Source organism: Erithacus rubecula (genome assembly GCF_903797595.1).
Source record: "Erithacus rubecula genome assembly, chromosome: 6".
In the NCBI taxonomy this organism is placed as follows: Eukaryota; Metazoa; Chordata; class Aves; order Passeriformes; family Muscicapidae; genus Erithacus; species Erithacus rubecula.
In genome coordinates this window covers 11,301,080-11,322,134 of record NC_136688.1, presented here as the reverse complement: position 1 = coordinate 11,322,134, position 21,055 = coordinate 11,301,080, and the positions used below count along the sequence as shown (strand labels likewise).

Below are 21,055 nucleotides of genomic sequence, written 5' to 3'. Positions count from 1 at the left end.
TGGCCATTCCAGACCGCTGATCCCCTTGCAGCAGGACCTCTCCCATACCCGGAATTAGCCTGCAGTGATGGGGTCCTGTGGCTAATTGGAGGCAAACGTGGCAGCCACGTCCGGCTTAGCAGCTCCCTGCAGGTGGCGGCGAGATGTGACCTACTTGTCACTGGAATCATCCTGCCTGCTCGGAGAGCCCTGAGCTCTTCTGACAGCTGGAGCCAGCTGACCCCTGCCATGTCCTGGGAGGAAGCAAGACCATGGAAGCCGAGGCTGCTGTGAGCTGGAAGTGCTGCAAGGAGAGATCTCACATCCCAGAGCAGCCTGAGGGAGAAGGGAGGTGTCTGGGAAGCACTGGATAAGGAGCAGGAAGAAAGTGCGTCCACCTTCCATTTGGCCCTGGTGATACTCCCTTGGGAATTCTGAACTTCCAGAGCTGGATTTTTGTTGGCCTGTACACCTGGGAATCACAGGCCTGTCCTGGTGAGGGCCCTAATGTGTGATTTCTTCATGGGCGTGAGGGCTGTGGATGGACAGAGGTAGAAAAGGGACACAGGAAACCTTCTCCTGCCTGAACTGATCATGGAGAGAAGATCACCAGGTGAAATCCTGTCCCTGAACAGCAGGAATAGGGATACCACTGAGAGGACTCCAGCTCTTGGCTGTGTCGCCCCTTTTTCCTTGCTCTGCTGTGATTTTTTTTCACCAGACACCTTTTTTCTGCCCTTTTTTCTCTTGAGCAAGTAACACTAAGTGGAACATTCTGTGGATTAATGGATGCCTCAAGCTCTGCCCTTTGGGGAGGCAGATCCAGCTTTGGAGACCTCTCCTCTGCCACAAGCAGTGTGACAGCAGCCTGCTGTCCCACTCCTCAGGGGAGTCTCCTGCCTTCTCCCTGCATGCTCCCCCGGCTGTGTCACTGTGGCAGGTGCAGGAAGCAGGGTCTGCCTGCCTGGGCAGCATGTGGTGAGGGCAAAGGGCCTGTGAGTGCTGCTGCTGCATTAGCCAGGGCCTGCCTGCTGTGCAAAGCCTTATTAGAGAGCAAAAAAGGCTTTATTTCAGGCTGGAAGTCATCGAGCCTGTTCAGGCAGATGTTTATTTCCTTGGATTCCTGGAATGATGTCATGATGGCCAGCTAAGTTCTGTGCTTCCCCAAAACTGGGCAAACAGCTCTGCCACTTCTCAGGCTTCCCCAGCAGCACTCTATAAAATACAGGCAGTGTACCACTGGTTTCACAAGGAATTTCTGTTTAGCCTACTTACTAAAGTGCTCCAAAGGGAATCTGAGGTGTTTGTATTCCATGATCCCTGAGAAGGAGTCACTGTTTATGCTGGCAGGCTCCCAAATAAGGATAAAAGAAAGATACTCTGGGGACAAATTCTTGATACTAAGCTTTTACACTTCTTACCTCTTGGATGAGTCCTATGCTCTGACATCAATCCTCCCACAGAGCACCAACCACAGCCCTTCTGGCCTTTGGGGTGCTGAGGTGACATGGAAGGGAAGGATCACCTGTTTTTATTTTTTAATACCTCTGGCATAAGAGTTGCTTTAACCCTCACTGTTTTTCCTGTTGCAAAGAAGAATCCTGGAATTAGGGGGTTTTTTTTGGACATTTGCTGCTTTCTGCTGGAAAGCAGGTAATCTTATTCCAGCTAGGGAAAAATGAAAGTTAAACTTTTTAACTTCACAAAAACATCTGAGCCTAGGAAGGGGAAATGAATACCTCTGTATCCCTAAAATTAGGTATATTTACAACAAAACCAATTTAAGATGTTTCAACTGCAACAGCCTTTTCCACATAAGCGCTTATCTCTAATTTTTTTTCCTTACTGTTAGAGGAACAGAATAAATAAAAGCCCCTGTGTATTTTAAAATTACGTTGTTAATAAAATCCTGGTACATATACATAAATGACAACATTAATGTACAATTAAACAAAGCATTGTAATATTACAGCAACAAAAGAGGACCTACATATTTGTACAGATAGCTGGAGCAGCTACTTAAAAATACTTTCCAAAATAAAGCCTTCTGTGGTATTTCTCAGTGATAATTTTGACCCCCCCCCCCGTATGGCTTTCTGTAATAAATAGGGTTATTTGAGCTGGTGATGTTCAGCAGATGTGTACCTAAAGCACAAAGGGAGTGTGACCTGACCAACCTGTCAGCTGACTAAAAATCCTTATCCATGCATGCAATTTGCCTCTGTGTAAATCCTTTAGGAACAAGGCCATGTCAGATTTTGATAGATTTGCTGGGAGATGCTGGTGGTTCCTTCTCCTTCCCTTTATCTAAACTGTGTCTGTGTTGTGCTTTGGAGCCTGGGCCCAGCTGAGCCTCCTCCTTCCACTGTGTTTAGATACAATGGGAATAAATTGTCGAATTTCTAATAAGGAATAAATAGTTCTCCACTGAAAACTTGGTTTCCTCTTGTTCGCCTGTCTACAACAAATGGAAATGTCCTGGCAAATGCCTTTTCTGGGTGCTTAGCAAAGTTCAGTGGGAATAGCTGGAGGTCTTTCCTTAATCTCAAACAGCTCCAGAGAGAGAACAAACCACTGAGCTAGACGTTCTTTGGAGGCCAGGGAAGGATTTTATTGCTATTTTTGCAACTGGGCAGTTTTTCAGCCTAGTGCCAGCTCCTGTCACACCTGAGCCTTCTACCAAATGTCTTTAGTGATGTCAGGTCTCACAGGTAAGGTTCAGGAACAGGCTTTTAAGGTGAAAATGACTGACCAACACCATCAGACCTTGACAGCAAAAGGTAAACAGTCTTCTTTCTCCTCAAAACAGATCCATATTAACAACTGGCACAGTGAAACTGTAAAAACACTCAAACCCCCAACTCTCCCCTCCCTGCCCCAGCTCAGCTCTTCATATTAGGCTTAAAGAGTGAGTAATTTCAGTGTTAGTATTAGTTTCTACTCAGCTTTGAACGTACAAAACCACTCTCTCAAGGTGCAAACAGTTTTGGGGAAGTTTCTGTGAGTCTGTTGCGATCTACAGATGCTGGTACTACGGAGGGGAAGTTCTTTGTGTGCAGACAGATGGTTCGTGGAATGGGCTTTAGGATCAGGAAACTCCTTCTAGGCAGCCTTTTTACAGGGAAAACATCTGTGTGGGTGAACTTAAGCCCATGTAGTAGTGCTGGGCTTAGTTCAATCGCCTCTTTCTCCACAGCCCGGCGCCATGCTCGTGGAAAGGGCAGCACCGATCTCTGCGGTTTGGGGTCTCCCCTTGCACCCTCAGCTGGTGTTTGGGCCTTGGCAATGGTGTTTGTGTGACAGTGTTGTTCCTGTGGCAGCAGCAGCACAGAGAAGCCAGCTCCCCCTCCCTCAGCACCAGGGGGTGCCTGTGCAGGGCACTTTCAGAAGGTGCAGAAGGCAAACAGCCCCAGCTCTGCCTCCACCGCGGTTTGCCAGCGCCATGCTGCCTCACACCCTGGACGTGACGTACACAGAGTGCAGGCGGCCGGCCAGGGCTGCCTGCAGGTCCCGCAGAGGATCCAGGCCCTGCACTTTGCTGTTCCTGCCGTAGATGAGCTGCTTGAACGAGTCCTGCTCCAGCAGGGAGCTCATGTGCTTGAGGAAGAACCCTTCACAGAAAGAAGCCAGTTCTGGTGCATTGTGAATCTGAGGAAGACAGCAGGATTATTAACCCCTTCTATATGTCACAGACCTAAATGACATCCCTGAGCCTCTCATTCCTAATGCTTTTCTCCTTTTTGTCTCTTAGAAAACATTACAAGATGGGAGTAACAGTGGAATAGCACTGAAGGCTGGACTTCTTTAACTTTGCCCAGTGCTTTTTGCAAGGAAGCATCCAGGCTTTTTTTTATTCCTTCCCCTGCTGGCCTGCTGTTGGCAGGGCTGCTGGCCTGCATTCCAGCCCCTTCCCTTCCTGCAGAAGAGCAGCTGGCTGATGAGGTGGCCAAGGTACCTGTTTGGCTAAGCCACAACACACAACAATGCTGCTGTGCTGGCAGATGGTGAGCAGGGCTCACGGCAATCAGCACACGGGTCACAGGATGGGAGCCTCATCCCTACAACGAGGGGCTGAACACAAGAGAACAGGGGTGCTGCACTCCTGAACCACCACGAGATGATTTCCGGCTGGGATCTGGCTCCTTTTGCTTCAGAATCAGTAACAAGAACAACAAAACTCAAGTTCAGTATTAAGAAGCTCTGTGTACACACAGCTTCTTCCTGGGACTTTTGTGCAAATAACAAGGAAAAGTATGTAATGGCCAGTAGGGAATGCTGTTTCCCCTTTTTACCACTGCACACTGTTAAATTTTAGGTCTGAAAGAAACCAGCCCAATGTGACAGAAATTGAAAAGCATCAGTGGGACACTACACACACAGTAAACAAAAAATCATTACCGGCCCTCTGGTGCAGTTTTCTCCTTGTGTTTAAGGGATCTGATCCTGCAAAATTCCAGGAAGGGCAGAGTATTTCTCTGATTTAGGTTATTTACTCCAGAGGTGTGTATCTGTCACACAACAGACTTTATGCTCCTTTTGGAACTGAAAAGATTATTTTTTAGCAGCAAGGATGCTCAGAAAGGGTTTATGCTGCACTTGCTGTGCTGTGATCAATTGCCCCCACTGCTCCCAGGATTTGAATCCCTCAGGATTTGCTATATCAGCCTGCTAAGACAGCTCTCCCCCTTCTCTGCAGGGATCCCCCATCCATTTCATCCATGATTGCTTCAGACAAGAAAACACACTGGGGCTGTGCAGGACTTTCCAGCCTGGAGCTGGGAATCATTTCCCTCGTGTTGTGGCTAGGGGGCAGTTACCTGCAGGGAGGGTGCCCACCTGGGGTTTTTAGCTACCACCAGGAGCATACAGGCTGCTCACTGGGATTCTCAAAGCAGGGGGTTGGATCTACCTTTGCATATTTATAGATGTTGACGGAGTTGTCCATGCTGATGGTCTGTGCACAGAGGATTTCACAGTGTCTCTGGAGGCCGTCCAGCTGGAACAGGCTGGCAGCCGACAGCAGCTATGGGGACAAGAGAGAGGCTATTTGAGATCATGAAGCTTGAAAGGCCTGGAGAAGGCAAACAGGATGGATGATTTCCTCTCTGAAGGGTCCCTGACTCCCTGTTTTAATGGCAAAGTCCTCATGAAACAGCAAAAAGGCTGCTCCATGTTGAAATGACAGACTGACACATTGCCCCTCCTAGCAAAAGTTCCTGCCACAAGCATATTTGCTCTCCTGTCTGTCACCACGACACGGAAACACCAAGCAATGATGTTTTGAAACTTTTAAGCTCATTTCCAAGTGTTAAGTATGCTCCTGGAGCCTGCTGTTAGCTCATGGATTTTGCCTTTCAACTCTGTTTTATGCCCTAGCGCACTTGGCAAGACGTGGAAGAAAAAGCTCTCTCACCTCTAAGATATCAGTGGTGGGAATTTCCATGGATTCTGTCCCTCCATAGTATAAATACTGCATCAGCATCTGGAATGGGAAGAAGGCCAAGCATGAAGTTATCACAGCAGTCACAGGGGGCTGTTGATGGCTGTGCTCCCCTTCCTAAGCAGACAGGAATCTTGTCCTGGGTCAGCTCTCACCTCCACTGGTGGCTTTTTTTTCCCTCTCTAGTGTGGCAAATCTGCTGCTTTCTAACAGTCCTTTCTCTCTTGGGCCCTGAAAAGAGCCCTGCTGGGGCCTTTGGGCTAGGGTGACTGCGTGTCTCTGAGCAACACCGCTGTCCTTGTCTCAGATCCAGGCTGGTGAAGCCTGGCAGGCTGGTCATGTGCAGAGCTGCCAGCGAGCCCAGCAGGAGTGTCCCGGGGACCTCCCAGCCACTTGCCTCCCCTGCTGGGCTTCTAATCAGCTTCCAGCCCCTCACCAGGCCCGGAGGAAAAGACATTAATTGTTTGCAGGGAGAGCAAGAGGCAGCTCCTGCTCTTTGATCTGCATGTGCCCACCCCCAGCCCAAGCAGTGTCAGGGGAGGGAATGGATCTGGAATTCTTGGGAATGGATTCTTGGAACAGAAGTGGCCTGGGTGCTGTGTGGGGCTCGCAAGCTCTGCTTGCCATTCCTATCAGGGCTGGAACAAAGCTAAGCTGCTCCTTGTAAGACTGCCTTATTTGTGTAACAGAGTTATGTGAGAGCAAAGCTCTTCCCAGCAGAGCCCTAAGCAGGACACACAGCTCTGGTGGCTCAGCATCCTCCACCCTACCTGACCTGCGTCTTCTTAGTCCATCTGACTGTATTTACCATCAGATGGTGAAATACTTCCCCATTTCAATTCTTTCTCATTTGTCTCTCTCCACTGAAGCATAAGATTATCTTTAGAAACCTTTTGATGTACAAATGCTTTTCAGGAAGCTTGCTTCAATACTCAGTTACATTTTCTTCTCTGTTGTGGCTTGAGCTGCAAAATTTAGATGTCATCTATCCAACACAAAACTTGTACAGCCCCTTACAAGCAGAACAAAGATGTTCTCATGGTCATCTTACTTCCCTACAGTGAGAAAGCTGCTTATAAAAAGAAAAAAAACCCTCAACCCTTTAGTGAAACAGCTACACAACTTATTCTGCACTTCACATCTCCCTGTTCCTCCAGTAAATATGGAAATGTCATAAAACCAAAGCACAATTATCAGTTCTGAGCCTTTCTTGACAGGGACACCATTGATTTCTCATCATCTGATTTGAATTAATATGAAGCCTGGCAAATGCACCTGCTGTAAATAAGTTACTTTTTGCTTAGCAAAGCATGATAATGGTGCCATGAAAAGTATGAAAACAGTGTGTTAAAAGTGCAAAACTACTTTTCAGTAGAAGACTAGTTTCTCCTGCTTTATGGAGGAGTCAGCTGCCTGAGAAAATAACAATATAGACTGGAAGATTCTGTTTTAAAGCCGGAACTTTGGAAAAAGAGTATTTCAGAAAACTGGGATTCAGATGTGTTGAAAGGTACTCCATTTCTACTTGTAATATTATCTAATTATGGTATTACTTATTATCTAATGATGATACTACTCCTTGGTTTTGTCTTGCCTCCCAAGTAGTTGAGTAGATGAAAAAGAATAAAGAAAAAGTGGAATTAAGTTCCATACCTTGAAAATGTTGTATTTCATATCACTGATTTCAACAGTCTTGCTGCCGTGGCCATCATGCTCTGTTTTATTGGTCATTAGTGTCTTGAACCTGGAAATGGTTTTAAACAGATTCAGTTGAAAAGATTTAGTTTAACTGTATTAGTGTGTCACACACTCATCACAAACAGCAAGGGGAAAACAAAGATCCCTCCTTGTTCTTTGCACGTTGAAAATGGAAACATTTCCTTCAATTGAATGATTAGTTCAAGGACAATTTAAAATTGCAAATTGCCTAGATCTCATCTAATCCCACCCTGTGATAGATGGAAAACCCTGTTACTGTGCTGAGAACAGAGAAAGAAACTGCTAACTGCAAGTGCACCAGGCCAGTGTGAGATTCCAAGAAAGTTGGAGCAAGTGCAGCTCTCCCTGCAAACTCTGGGAGAAGGAATGGGAAGGCAGGGCATGGCTGGATATGTACACTCCAACTACCACACATGATTCCAGGGGTAATCATGGCTGGATTAATTATGTCCTGGTTAGTGACTCACCTGTTAGATGCAGTAACCAGCAGGACTTTGTGTGCATAAAAGAGCTTTCCTTCCACTAAGAAAGTCACATCAGACATTTCTTTATTGTTCAGAAAGTGAGGATCTGTTGGGTAAAGGGACAAAAAAAAAAGGTAATTTATTTTTTTTTAACTGTGCATGTTTTTCAGGAAAAAAATCCAAACAAACAAATTAAAAAAAAAACCAAACAAAAAACAAAAAAAACAATCCAGCAGCAACCAAAAGCAGCTCACTGCTCAGGTGAGCACCTTACCCAGCCGAGCTGGCAGAGTCTTTCGGATTTCAGGAATGCTGGGAATGGGGCTGCTGCCATAGCAGTGGGTGAAGATGGATGCGAGCTGCTGGTTGATGGAATCATTCTGTGAGGAGGATGGAACAGGGATCAGCAACTCAACATCGAGCAGGTTCCAAATGTGCTGGAAGGGCTCACTTGGGGTTTACTGCAACTGCAGCCTACAGGAGTAACCTCCCCACAGAGGGACAAGCTTTAAATTAAGGCAGAATTACAGGATCTGTGGAGTTATGGAGGTATAAAGAGCTGTAGAGCTTCCCCAAAGTGTGTGCTTGAGGACTGAGGGCTGTTTATGAATTTAGATAAATGCTTCCAGGGCCATTTCCATGCCATAACTCCCAGGGACTTTGCCCAGCCATTCCCTTGTTCCTGTTGTTCACAGCAGCAACAAAACCCCAGAACACTCAGCTCTGACACAAGTTATAAAACTCTGACTTACTTTGCTGGTTTTGAGGATGTCAAACATGAGCTGCAGCCCCTCACTGACCAGCTCCTCATTGTAATCCTCCTCTTTGATGGTGACAAACTCCCGCAGCAGCGTCTGCACCACGGAGTAGCGGGACTGGGAGAAGGTTGTCCGCAGGGACTCGATCCACACGTGGAGCTTCCAGGGCACTCCTGCAGCCACAGGAAAAAGGGACAGGGAAAGATGATTTCCTGAAGTGGCTGAGAGGACATTATCCTGCTTCTGTTACTAACACTTGGCAGCACTGAAGTAGCTCTACCTACATCCCAACAGCAGACAGATTTTTATCTTGATATTAAAGGTGACTGAACTGGGTCACTGACAGATTAAGTGACAAAGAACTGGCACCAGGATCATAAATTGGAAATTTCTGCTGATTTTTAAGGATCAGAGACTCCCTGTTTTTTTCTGAGCTTCATGGTTATTCAGAACCACAAAATAAATTTGAACTGAAGTTACATACAAGCTTCAAAGCTTTTCTCTCTCCTAGCTTGAGATCAGATTTGTTCGTCACCTTAAACCATTGATAAAACACTGAATTTTAGGTGTCAGTATCTTTTGATACATGGGAACAGAGGATCCAGCCAAGAATGAGGGATATCCCAGCGCAGCAGAAATTTGGAAAAATAAACTTGTGAGGAGCCTTAAACACTTAAAATTTAGATTGGATAGCTTTGCAGTTGGGGTTGTTGCTCTTCTAAGGGAGAGGGTCAGGAAAGGCAGGATTTGATGCCTTATGTGCCCAGTGGTCAGAAGGAAGGCTCACCCAGTGCCCTGAGCTCCATGGTGATGTCCACGTAGCCGTGCTCGGCGCTGTAGTACATAGCCTCCTGCAGAGCCTTCATCCGCGTCTTGCACAGCCGCACCTGCCCCTCGCTGGAGCTGCCCTGGCTGGAGGTGTCACTCTCCACCCCCTCGGCCAAAATCTCCTCCAGGGACAGCACATCCCCCTTCACCTGCTGGGGCTGGGTCAGGAGCTTGCGCAGGACGTTCCTGAGCAGGGACGAGAGGTTTCATTACTAACCAATGCAATTTCAACAGCTCAGACAGGACCGTGGGGATTTGGGGTTAGGGATCCGGCTCAGTAAACAATCATTTCCTTCCTAAAGACAACTGGCACTGTGGAGCAGCACGGAAACTACTTCTCCTTCCCTACCCCACATCCTAGAAACTGGTGCCCCTCAGCAAGGGCAAAAACATGGCCTGCACTCCTCACATGGTGGGTTTGTTTGGAATTTCACACGGCAGTTGCAAGAAAGAGACTTTCTTGTTTGTGTCTTGTTTGGGGAGTTTGCATCACTGGTGTCCCTCAGCCAGCTGGGGACAGCTGTTCCAGACATTCCCCAGCCCACCAGGGCCACCCAGCATTTCACAAGCCCAGCCTGGTGTGAGAGTCGGTGCTCTCCTTGCAACTATACCACTCCCTGGAGCTAAACCCAGCTGGTTTAAGGATCCATCTTTAGGATCACCCCATCCTATCCTATGGCAGAACAAGCTTTGAATCTCACTAATGTTTCTTTCTGGGAACACGGAGATTTCTGGAGGAGCTAGCAAGTAGTATCTTACTTCTGAAAACAGGGTTGGAGAGCCCAGGCTGGCTGGTTTAATGATTCACCTCTTGGTTGGCCATCCAAAAACCAGAGATGCAGACACCCAGGTTCTGCTGTAGGTTATATTTGCCACCTCAACCTGATTAGATTCCATCTCAGAACATGAACCAGAATCTCATAATCCTGACCTCATAACCTACCCTTAGGTGGGACTTGATCTGCTGATGTAGGGCCTAAAACCAGCTCAGTCTCAGTGCTGCAGAGCCAGACCAGCAAGTGAAAAAATAAGAAATAGCAAAGATCTTTGTTCTTTGTTGCCAGGAGAGTCCTAATCCCATCTGCTGAACTGCACATGCAGGGGTTTAGGTCACAAAGTCACACAGCAACACCTAGAGTGCAAAACCCCTGATCTGAGCAGGAACAGAGCATCACCTGTGGCCATGTGCTGCCGAGTGGCTGAAGCAGTTCATGTCCTCGTGGAGTGACGATGACATCCCATTGACTTCCAGCATGCTCAGGAGTGGGTCGGCACCCCTGCTGAGCAGCAAACTGACCAGCTCGTAATTCCCTGGGAAAACAGGAACATCAGGATGGTCTCCTCTTTGGAAGCATAAAATACAGGACTGACTGCAGGCAGGACTCCCTGGCTCCATTCCTATTAGATAGAGTAGGGAGTGGTGGCAGGAGATCCAGCACTGGGAGGGGAGGGGAGGGGAGGAGGCCTTTTTGATCCCTTCCATAAAGCTTGGAGCAGAGCAAGTCAGCCACTCATCTTCACAAAAGCACAAAAATAACAAAGAAACAAAAGGAAAAAACCTAAAACCACTCTGCGGTGAAAAGTGTTGACAAACAAGGCCAGCACAGACTCGTTCACAGAATGCTCAACTCCTGACAGCTTGCTAGAAGAAATGCAGAATTTTTACCTGCCTTTAATAAACTAATAAACCAAATTTCCTTACATAATTCCTCAGGCTGAATGGAAACTTGTTAATTTTTCACATCTGGGTGTTGCTTAGGCCCGCAGACATGCCCAGACTAGACAGGCTGGTTTATGTTCCTTGACAGTGCTTTGTGAAGGAGGTGGTGCCATCAGCTCTGCTGTGGGGGCTCTGGGGAGGAGTCAGGCATGGGACAAATTGGAAAACAAATACTTGGGGCCCATCAGGCTGGTGGCAGGAAGAGGTGGAGAATCCTGAGGCCACAGGGAGCTCACCTGCAGCTGAGGCCAGCTGGAGGGGCGTCTCGGCATAGTTGTCCTCTCCAGTGTTCACGGCAGAGCCCTCCACGTGGGCACCAGCATCCAGGAGCAGCTGCAAGGGGACAGGAAAGACAGGGAGTTGGGAAAAGAGCCGTTCAGAAGGACAAAACAGCCAGGGCTGGGTGTCAGAAAGGAGAACCAGTGCATTCAGAGTGAGGAGGGCACACACACAAAGGGCCATCTGGAGAGCAGCACCTCCTTTTTTAATCTCCTTTATGGTCATGGCTGTGCAGTTGTAATCTCCCAACCCCAAAGGTCTCTGCAATCAGAGCAGGAAGTTCATCTTAGCTCCATGCTGTGCACAGGAAGCAGGGCTCCCCCAGGGAATTACCAGGCTGGTCATACCTCGTGGAGCCTGTGTAGGGACACCTGGCAGCTGCAGGATTTATCACACAGAACCTGCTTTCACTGAGCTGCTGTGAGGAAAAGAGCCTCCTCCAGGTGAAGGGGAGAAGGTGACAGAGTGATGGGGATGTTTTATGGCCAGGTGGGGCTGGCAGAAGGCTCTGGAGCACCAAGAGCAGTGCTGGCAGGGGCAGGCAGGGAGGATCAGCCCTGTGCGTGTGTATCCACCAGGATATTCCATGGTACACTTGGCTTCATCTCCTGGGAGAATCAAACTCATATCTTACACATAAATTAAGCCTGTCCAACCTCTGGAATACCAAAGGCTGTCTGGGCAGTTTGCCAGGTGGATTCTAATCTTTATAATTATGTACAAATGTACACAAACAAAAGATGAGTGTGTACAGCCTCCATTTACTGATATCTTTTTATTTTTATTATTCCTTCCCTTTGAGCAGAAGGTAAATTAAATTCAACAGCAATTGGTTGTCTGCTGTGATCAGTTCTTCATTCCCCTGGAAGTTTGGGTAGTATTTCTGGGGTTCCACCCCATCCTGCTGCCTTCTGTGATAATTCCACAGAAAAGGGAGCAGGAAGGATGACACAGGCTCAAATCCCACAACAGCTTAAGTCTTATTCCTGCAATTCTCAAGGATTATGAAGGAAGTAACAGATTATCTGCTGCCATTAGAGCAGAAATCAGTACACACTGGATTTTTCCACATGTGAATTTATAAACCAATTAATATCTACTGTTATAAAGCTCCTGATCAAACAGCCAACCTGTAACCACTCCACGTGAAGCACTAGTTTATTTAAAACCAAAAAAATTATTGTGCAGCACTGTTTTGGAAGCAATGAGTCTTGGAGCAGTACTGAAACCAAAGAAAAATACACAAACGCGCTGTGTTTTGTTATCAAGGCTTTGCTAGGAATTATGCCACCAATTTTCATTCTCCTTGCTTTAAACAACACTCAGTTTTTTTCACTGGTTTTTAGGAGGCTCAGGAAGGCTGAGAGTGAGGGCTCACAGTGCTGCACTTCAGTCCCCTGTGGCTCCTGGAAGGATTCCCAGCTGGAATCTTACCTGGACGACTGAGATGTGCCCGTGTAACACTGCGAAGGTGAGGGCAGTCCAGTGGCGGCTGTCAGGATGGACCGAGGGGTAGCGTGGAGAGGCACTGGGCACCTGCAGAAGGGAAGCAGGCACTCATTACCCACTGCAGCCTGCCTGCCCTCATCCCTGCCCTGCACAGAACTGGCTCCTTCCTCTGGGACTGACAAGCCCAGGGAATGGGAACTTGGGCCACTTAGAGAACACTGTGACACCGCTCACCCTGCCCCGTCACCTGGGACTTTGTAATGGGCTCACTGGTTTGTCCCTGTGGCAGCTCCTTCCCTTGCCCTCCCCATGCCCATTAGACTTGCCAGTGCCAATCCTAATTGGAGCCACTGAGTGCTCCAAGAGGTTTTGAAAGTTTTCTCCCCCCTCCCAAATCAGTGAAGTGATGGTTTCTGAGAGAAATGCCTTGCTTGAAGCTTCCAGTTGCTTTCAGTTGCTAGGAGAGATTTCAGAATTCCTCCCATTAGTTTACAGCTGGATAATTATGGACAGAGGGTTACTCACTGGTATATCTAAATTTGCTCCAGCATCTATAAGCATTTGGACCATGGCTTCATCTCCAGCAGCACAGGCATACATGAGGGGGGTCATACCCTTCAGAAAGGAAATGAAAAATAAAATGAAAGTTAGATCTTTCTATCCCTATCAACAATAACAGTGTCATGGACACAGTGAGCTTGAATCTTGATATGCAAAGCGTGTGTAGGGACAGCATACATATGTTTATAAAGCATTTTTGATTTCTCTGCAGAGTGGGCACAACTGATATTGGAACATGACCTGGACAAAACATCACTGGACAAGACTGAAAGAACACAAAAAATTGATCACTGAAAATCCTAGCCCTGTATTGTCCACAATTCTCCAGCTTTCCCAAGGCTGCCAACAAAGAAATGCCATTTCTTGGCTCATTTGTAGCCAAATGAACTGAAGGCAGAAAGTAACACAAAAATACAGAAGATGAATTTATTTGGCAGCTTCTCCCTTTTGCTAAAATCCTATTTGCCTCAATATTTCAGCATTTCAATCCCATAAATCTCCCTCCCTCTACTTAACCAGCAAACCATGACGGCTCAGAGATGAATTATGATCAAAATGAGCCTTACTTATGGAGTTCATTCCTGAAGTAGCCAAGGACAGAAAGGAAATGGCCTGGTAAAATCCATTCCTGCTCACATCCTACAGCTTTCCTGCCCCCTCCTCTTAACTATTGCAGGCATTTGAATTTTTTACAGGCAACATCTCTGCTGCTCAGTGTGCAATAACAGAGCTTCATCCTTAATGGGAGCTGCACTGTAAAATGGAATTACATCTCTCACACAGGAGTTCTGCTCTTGACTCTGCAAAAGTGTCTTTCCAAAGCAGCCACAACTCCCAGCTTCCTGCTTTGGGACACTCCATACGTGAAGATATTTCTGGGTGAGATTCTCTCTGGGTGAGATGTTTTGACTTTTATGGAAAATAAAATGCAGGTTTGCAGGCACAAACCTCAGTCAGGGTTGTAAAACTTGTGTAGACTTACACAGCCTTTTTTAAAATTTTTAATGCTAGTTTTGCATTCCCTGCTTGCTCCTTGCAAAGGGAAGAAGAGATAGTTTTCCTAAACATCTCTAATCCCCTGAAACCAGAGCTCTTGTTGGCTCCCATCAAAACTGAATACAGGGTCCTGCTCCAAACTCACATTTCTGATGGGATATTCTGAGTTCTTTTCCACAGATTTCCATGTACACAGATGGACAAGCGGGTCTGAACATCCTGGACATGCTCACACCTTGGGAGTAGTCAAAAGCCCAACCTGGATCTAAAGTATTAGTATTAAATTATCCAGCAGTTCTGTCATGCCTAAGTCAGTTTTCACAAGTTTGGGCATCTGGCTTTCTCTTATTCTTTTGCAAAAGGAGCAAACAAGCTGGTGGAAAGTCCAGCTTTGGTTTCCTATCCCAGCTATGGCAGAGTTCATTCCCAGAACTTGGATTTAACTCCATCTGGGGTTGGCAGTGCCATGCAGGCACTTGCTTGGACATAAAGCTGAGTTGCTCTGGAGTCAAGGGGAGAATTTCCAAGCAATAATGTCTCCAGAGGGGGCCAGTCCTGCCCTTTTTGTTGGTGCCAAAACACTCTCTGAAGGGCAAAGATGACAGAGCTGCCCCACTCACAGCAGGGCTGGCAAGAGGATCCCACCCACAGGATGAGACATCAGTGAGTGACAGCAGAAACTCCTCAGACATGCCCAGGAGCTGCCCACAGGGGTCTCTGCTGGCAGAAGCCAGACAACTCCCAGTTTGCTGGCTGGATAAGAGGTAGGGAACATCCTGCAGCAAGAGGTGACAGTCCTGGCACCAGTGTCTGAGGTGTTGCGGCACAGTGGCTCACAGTGAAAATCACAAAATCATCTTCGAGAGAACAAGAGGCATCTGGGCCACAGGAACAGGAACTGCAAAAACTTATTTAAAAACTATAAAGAGGAAGTGGGAAACCTTCATAATATAAATCTGCCACCTGGGTTACTTTACTGAAGAGAGTATCTATTATAAGATACCCATCCCAGTGACCACAAAGCTCCTGGTACTGCATTTGTAAATAAGGCAACCACAGACCCAGATATGTCCAGAAGCAGTTTCTGCTTCCCTTAAAACTGCAGGATGGTGGGAAGTGCCAGAAAAGATGTGCCAGGTTCAGAGCTGGGTCTGAAATGCTACTGCAGTAAAATGCTGGCTGTGAGAAAACCTGTCTACCTGAACATAAACCCTTCCCACTGCTCAATATCCTCTTGTTCCAGAGATGTGACAGCTCATTCTCCTCGCTGTGACAGCCATAACGAGTGTTTATTTAGGAGAGGTGGCTTTTTTCCTCCCCCTTTTTAAATTAAAAGCTAATTCCATGCATTGAACGATGCCCCAGAGGACAGACTCTGCTGTTGCTTGATGGGGACTGACAGCATGAGCAGAAGCAGTCAGAGACTCCCAGGACTACCAAATCCCTATGGTTCAGTGTAGCTGAGCAGGGAACAGTTAAAAATGGATAAACAGACACATCAGCATGATGGACTATGAGCAAATCTAACACTGACTGACACCAGGCCACCGGTGCTCACAGTGCTGTTTCTTGTATTCCAAACTGCTCTGAGCCTGAAAGACATGAGACAAAAACACCTTTTGGTCACTCCTCACTGACCCAGCTGGGATTTGGGCTGTTGAGCCAGAGGGGAGTGTCACTGGAAAAGAAACCACTTTACTTTGACATCCTCTCAGCACGTATCAGACTTTCCATTCACTGCCCCTGTGTTAACCTGCCTGCCAGCAATGCCTGAGACAGCCCATCCAAGGAACAGACATTCCACTGATAAATAATCCACTCCAGGCTCTAATGGGATTTTCTTTGGAGGGGTGGCAAGAGAGTGGGGTGGGGAAGTATTCTCCTGTGTTTCAAGGGATGCATTTTCAGCCTAAAACATGAGTTAGAATTAGAAAACCCTCGGAGAGCCAACAAACACAACCTGGTATTGATTTCTCACATGGAAAGGAAGAAGCGAGCTGCTGCAGAGGGGAATTTTGGGGCTGTGAGTGTTTGCTCTATGGCACACCTGATCATCCATGGTGTTCACCCCATCGGGGCCCAGTGCATCAATGGCTTGGTTGATCAGATCTGTCCTCCCGCAGTTCAGCATTCGGAAGCCCAGATCCTGCTGGAATTTCTCAGTAGCAGCTTTAGCATCCAGTCTCCGGAAGGAACTGAAGCAGCATTCAGGTCTGTGAAAGACAAAAGAATTCCTGGATGGTGCCCATATCATATTAAAAAATATATGGATCCTCAGCCTTTTCTGGGGAAAAAATAGCAAAATTTTTTTAAAGCATGAAATAAAAATCTAATTTAGACAGGCGAACACCCTCAATGCTTTTCCAGCAACTCAATTAAAGGAAGTGCTTCAGCATTTATATGAGGATCTACTAAATCCTTATCCTTTAGATGACTATCAGGACAACTTTTATGTCACCTGGAAGGAGCCCAGGGATTACTGTAAATCCTCTGTCTGTCTGCTCAGACTCTTCTGAATTCCAGGCTGGAAGTGTGTCACCTTCACTTAATGATCACTTCCCAAGTGTAGGTTGGCATGGGAGGCTCAGCCCTTTGATGTTATTTTGGGGTGAATGCCTTCCACAGCATCTGCCTGGTTTCCAGCACAGGCTCTTGAGCAAACTCCCAGTGAGTGAGATATCAGGCTGCCAAGTTCCTCTGATAAATGAGATGCTTTCAGCACAGCCAACCTCCTCTGGAGAGCCTGGACAGCCTGCCAGAGCAGCAGACTGCTCATCACCTCAACACAGAAGATTCAGGATGAATCTCATATAAAATACTACCATCATCTTGTTCTAACTGGTATCACAATCTACAGTATTATCCAGAAAAAGATGAAATTACTTTATATAATAGTGTTAAGAAAGAGAAAAAGAAGAATTCTGTAAAAAAAAAAGTGAAATAAAATTACTCACTTGAAATCCAGTGAACCTCAGAAAAACAAAGGTTTTTGAAGGGATGGAAGTTGCCTTTACACATTGTTCCTATCCCACTTCTTTCCCTCTGAACATGCTGGATACAAAATGACTGCTTTAAAGGATCAAATTATGCAATCTGGAATCAACTTTTTTTCTTTTTTTTCCTTCCCCACTAGTTTAGATCTTTCATTCAAGCTATCTTATAAAGCAAGGAATAATCTTGTAATTAAGTCTGAAGTATAGAAAAATGTCACACACAAGCACAGTGTTGCTCTCCAGAAAAGCTTTTCTTTCTTACAGTTTTAGGAGAAAAAAAGCAACTTTATGAACTTATCTTTCAATGTGATTCTTCTAAAAAAGATCCTTTGCTAATAATAAAATGGGGTTTTCTTCCTTACAGGTCCATGAAAACAATTTCTAAAACTATAGAAATGATAGTAGAAATTGTAATCAACGCTTTGATTGTAATCAAAGTCCTGCTGTTTGTATGTATATATATATATATATATATGTATATATGTGTGTGTGTGTGTGTGTATATATGTGTGTGTGTAAATGTAAGGTAAGAGAAAAAATATCCCAGAACCTATTACCTATTTGGTTCATATTTTATATTCAGCTTTCAGAAAGACAAAAATCTTCCTGCCCTAGCTGCAGAGTTTGGCCAAAGTTCCTTTATCTCTGGAAGTACGGGAAGGTTAAATGTGTATGGCCTGCAGGGCACAGTGAGCTCTGGCTCCAGGGAAGTGCAGCAAAGGCACATTTGAAGAACCCCAAGGACTGGATGAGCTTTCCAAGGCTTATCCCACGTACTTGAGCTGGCGTGGCTCGCAGTCCAGCCCCGGGAGGAGCAGCCTGGCCGTCTGCCTGATGTCGTCGCTGTCCACGGTCAGGCTGCGCCGGTGCTCGGCGTAGGTGATGGCCACCCGCATCCACTCCATCAGCGGCGGCAGCAGCATGAAGGGGCTGTGAAGGGAGGCACAGATCCATTATGGAACAAGGGCTCAGCCTGCAGGACACTCAGAGGGCTCCTGGCCGTGCAAGGGGGAGCCTGGCACGGATAAATCCCACCTGAGCAAGGAAACTGGACTGGAAGGTCACGGCAGCGGCAAGGAGCTGCTCAGCCTCGCTCACCTGAACGGTTTATTTAGTAGCTGTGTCCCTAATCCTAAATAATCCATAGGCACAGGATTATTTATTATTTATTATTATTTTTATGCTTTTCTGCTAGGAACACTAAAAATATCCTTGACTGTCTGCAACTTCAAACCTTGCTAATTCAGTCCTGCCTGCATTAAGCTTTACATTGCCGCTATCCCCGTGGCTTTTTGCATTTTGCATTTTTTATGCAGAGCTCAGTTTTGCCCACCTGACCCTCAGTTTTGCCCCTCTGAGCCTCTGAACCAGAGAACTGGTGGAACAATGAGGTTTTACTCAATGTGAAGGCTGAAAGGCAGTAAAGGAATATAAATAAGGTAATAATGGCAGCATCGGCTCGTGATTAGCCCCCCTTACTCCTGCTGTAAGAAGGAAACAGCACTGAGATAACACACTAATGTGTAGTTACCATAATACTCTCACACACAACATATCTCATCCACCCTCTCAATATACAGCCAGACTGATCTATTTCGATTGATTTTTCCCCAAGGATACCTGCCAACCCCGTGGAAGGCTTGGAAGTGCCAGCTGTAATGAAAACACCTCTCCCATTCCCAGTAACAACTTCATTAACACAATTGAAAAATATAAAAAAAAGAAAAAAAGCCTTTCACATTTAACCATTCAAAAGAAAGTAACTGAGGGAAGAAAGGATCAAATCCTTTACAAAGTTCAGAGAGAAAAATACATATATGAGGGAAAATGAACTGATTTGGGCATTAATGAAAACAGCTGAAGCCATGAAAAGCATTTTCAAAGCTGTGCCTGCGTGCATGTGCTAGGGCAGGAAGAGTGAGCCGCCCCAATCCCATAAGAAACCATTTATTCATAATGGGATTTGCAAGCAGAACTCCCTTTATCACGACTTTGAACACCCTTCAGGCTGGAATAACCCCACTCTATAAAATCACGTGCTGTTTCCATTTTCCCAGTCGCAAGGTGCACCTTGAAAGACTGCCATTAGCACTCTGGAAATACACCACTATTTCTCCCTCTTCTCCTTCCCTTCTTTCTCTTCTGAGTTGTGAAACAGCATCTACAAAAACAGAGGTGTTTTAAGCACTGGATCCATCCTGGATTGCCAGGGCCCGGGTGTTTCTGACAGGATATTGACTTTCTCCTGTTATCAGCTTACTTTTTGTTATTCAGTTTACTTTTCTGTCAAAGAATCAGAATATCAGGGTTGCTGCAACCACCACTTTGAAAATCACCCAGCAGCTCATCCTTCCCAAGACTTTCTGAAAGGGATGGGATGAATCATTCCAGCTCATCCAATTCAGAGCTGATTGACTTCCCCAAGGGAAGAGCAGGAATTGTCAACAGGCATTTGGGAGATGCCTTTCAGCAAATTCTCTACTCCAGAGAATTTCAACTCTTATCTGGCCTGGAAAAGAGTCATTCACACTTTCTGAATGTAGGTACTTAAGAGAGGAGCCAAAATTAATTATTTATCTTTTCTATGTACTCTGCAGAGCCTCTAGCATGGGATTCAAAGCTCCTCAGAGGTGGTGAGGGCAAAGAGGTAGGCCAGGGAGGCTAGAAGTACCAAAATTAAATATAGAATAAAATTATATTTAGATTGGGAACAGTCAGGAGCTCTGGAAAAGCTCATCTTAGAAGAGATTCCATCTGCCACCTTTTGTGGTAAATAAAGATTTAGGCCAGATCCCAGCTTCCCTGACACTGCCATGGTGGGAACACTGCTGGCAGGGAACCACATCCCTGATCAAACCCTGGTGACTGACTCAAGGCCCTGGGCAGCCAGAGCCTGTGGTCATCCAGCAGCAAATGCCACAAGTCTGCACCAGAAATAACATCTATCCTGAAGGAATTTCCACTCTGCAAAAAATCCACACGCGCCAAGGTTATAAATGGCTTCCACACAAGCAGAGCTTGGATGTGGAAAACTTGCTTTGGGAGGAATGGCAAGGAGAAAGATTTTTTTCCCCTTCTGTTTCTTTTTTTACTCTCAATAGATTTTTTTTTTTTTTTCCAAAGGCTTTAAAAGTGACAGCTCAGACCGCCTGGTTCCCCTGTGTCCAAAGGGGAGCAGACTTTGGAATGCAAAAAGCAGTGTCAGGAAGGATGTTCTCATCCTGCTATCCTGCTTTTCCAAACCCCATCACTGGCATTGCTGTGCAAATTGAATAAATTATTATGATTCTATCACAGGTCACTATAATGGTTTCAATTGCTATTTTGCTGAAAAAACTTTGTTTCTCTGCCAAATTTCTAGCATGAGGATGGGTTTTTACTCCTTCCCCCTGCTTTTATCCAACTATTTCCTTTCTCCCAACCTGGCCATGCTCTGGGAACAGCTTTATCTTCCTTTTCTCACTGACACTCTATCAGATAAGCAGAATTATCCGAGGACTGAAGCAGAAAGAAGAGGTGCAGCTCAGCTGAATGAAACACCAACACTAGGAAAATACATGAAATTACTCATTTCTTAGAAAATAAAACACCGTTCTCACAGGCCCTTAACCTGTGCACCCATCTACTTTCAAGGAATCATTGATCATTTCACAGTCTGTAGGAGGGGAAGGGGAGAAACTTGCACGGAAAATTAACTGGGAGATGCTGGGAGCTAAAGAATTAATTTCTGTCTCTGCGCTCCTGCCTGCGCCCTGTTCTGCACGGTGCCATCTTCCCCTGGTCCTCCTGACATTCAGAAACTTTTGGCAGCTCATTAAATCCCACACACAAAGTGATCCAGCCTCAGGAAGCTGTCATATTCCAGCAGC

The 21,055-nt window shown here is 46.1% G+C and overlaps 1 protein-coding gene across 1 annotated transcript in view; it reads right to left on the bottom strand.

Moving 5' to 3' along the window:
• Positions 1-1,857: 1,857 nt before the first annotated feature.
• The window catches only part of ABTB2 (ankyrin repeat and BTB domain containing 2), a 109,307-nt gene continuing 90,109 nt past the window's right edge, over positions 1,858-21,055 (bottom strand). Inside the window, exons 4-17 of the mRNA XM_079308781.1 lie at positions 17,964-18,116; positions 16,241-16,406; positions 13,162-13,251; positions 12,622-12,723; positions 11,145-11,241; positions 10,364-10,499; positions 9,148-9,374; positions 8,355-8,533; positions 7,877-7,982; positions 7,606-7,708; positions 7,073-7,163; positions 5,393-5,461; positions 4,889-5,002; positions 1,858-3,627 (exon numbers count right to left, since the gene is read on the bottom strand). Coding sequence (XP_079164907.1) covers positions 3,430-3,627; positions 4,889-5,002; positions 5,393-5,461; positions 7,073-7,163; positions 7,606-7,708; positions 7,877-7,982; positions 8,355-8,533; positions 9,148-9,374; positions 10,364-10,499; positions 11,145-11,241; positions 12,622-12,723; positions 13,162-13,251; positions 16,241-16,406; positions 17,964-18,116 — 1,831 coding nt within the window. The 3' untranslated portion in view covers positions 1,858-3,429. The remainder of the gene's footprint in view (positions 3,628-4,888; positions 5,003-5,392; positions 5,462-7,072; positions 7,164-7,605; positions 7,709-7,876; positions 7,983-8,354; positions 8,534-9,147; positions 9,375-10,363; positions 10,500-11,144; positions 11,242-12,621; positions 12,724-13,161; positions 13,252-16,240; positions 16,407-17,963; positions 18,117-21,055) is intronic.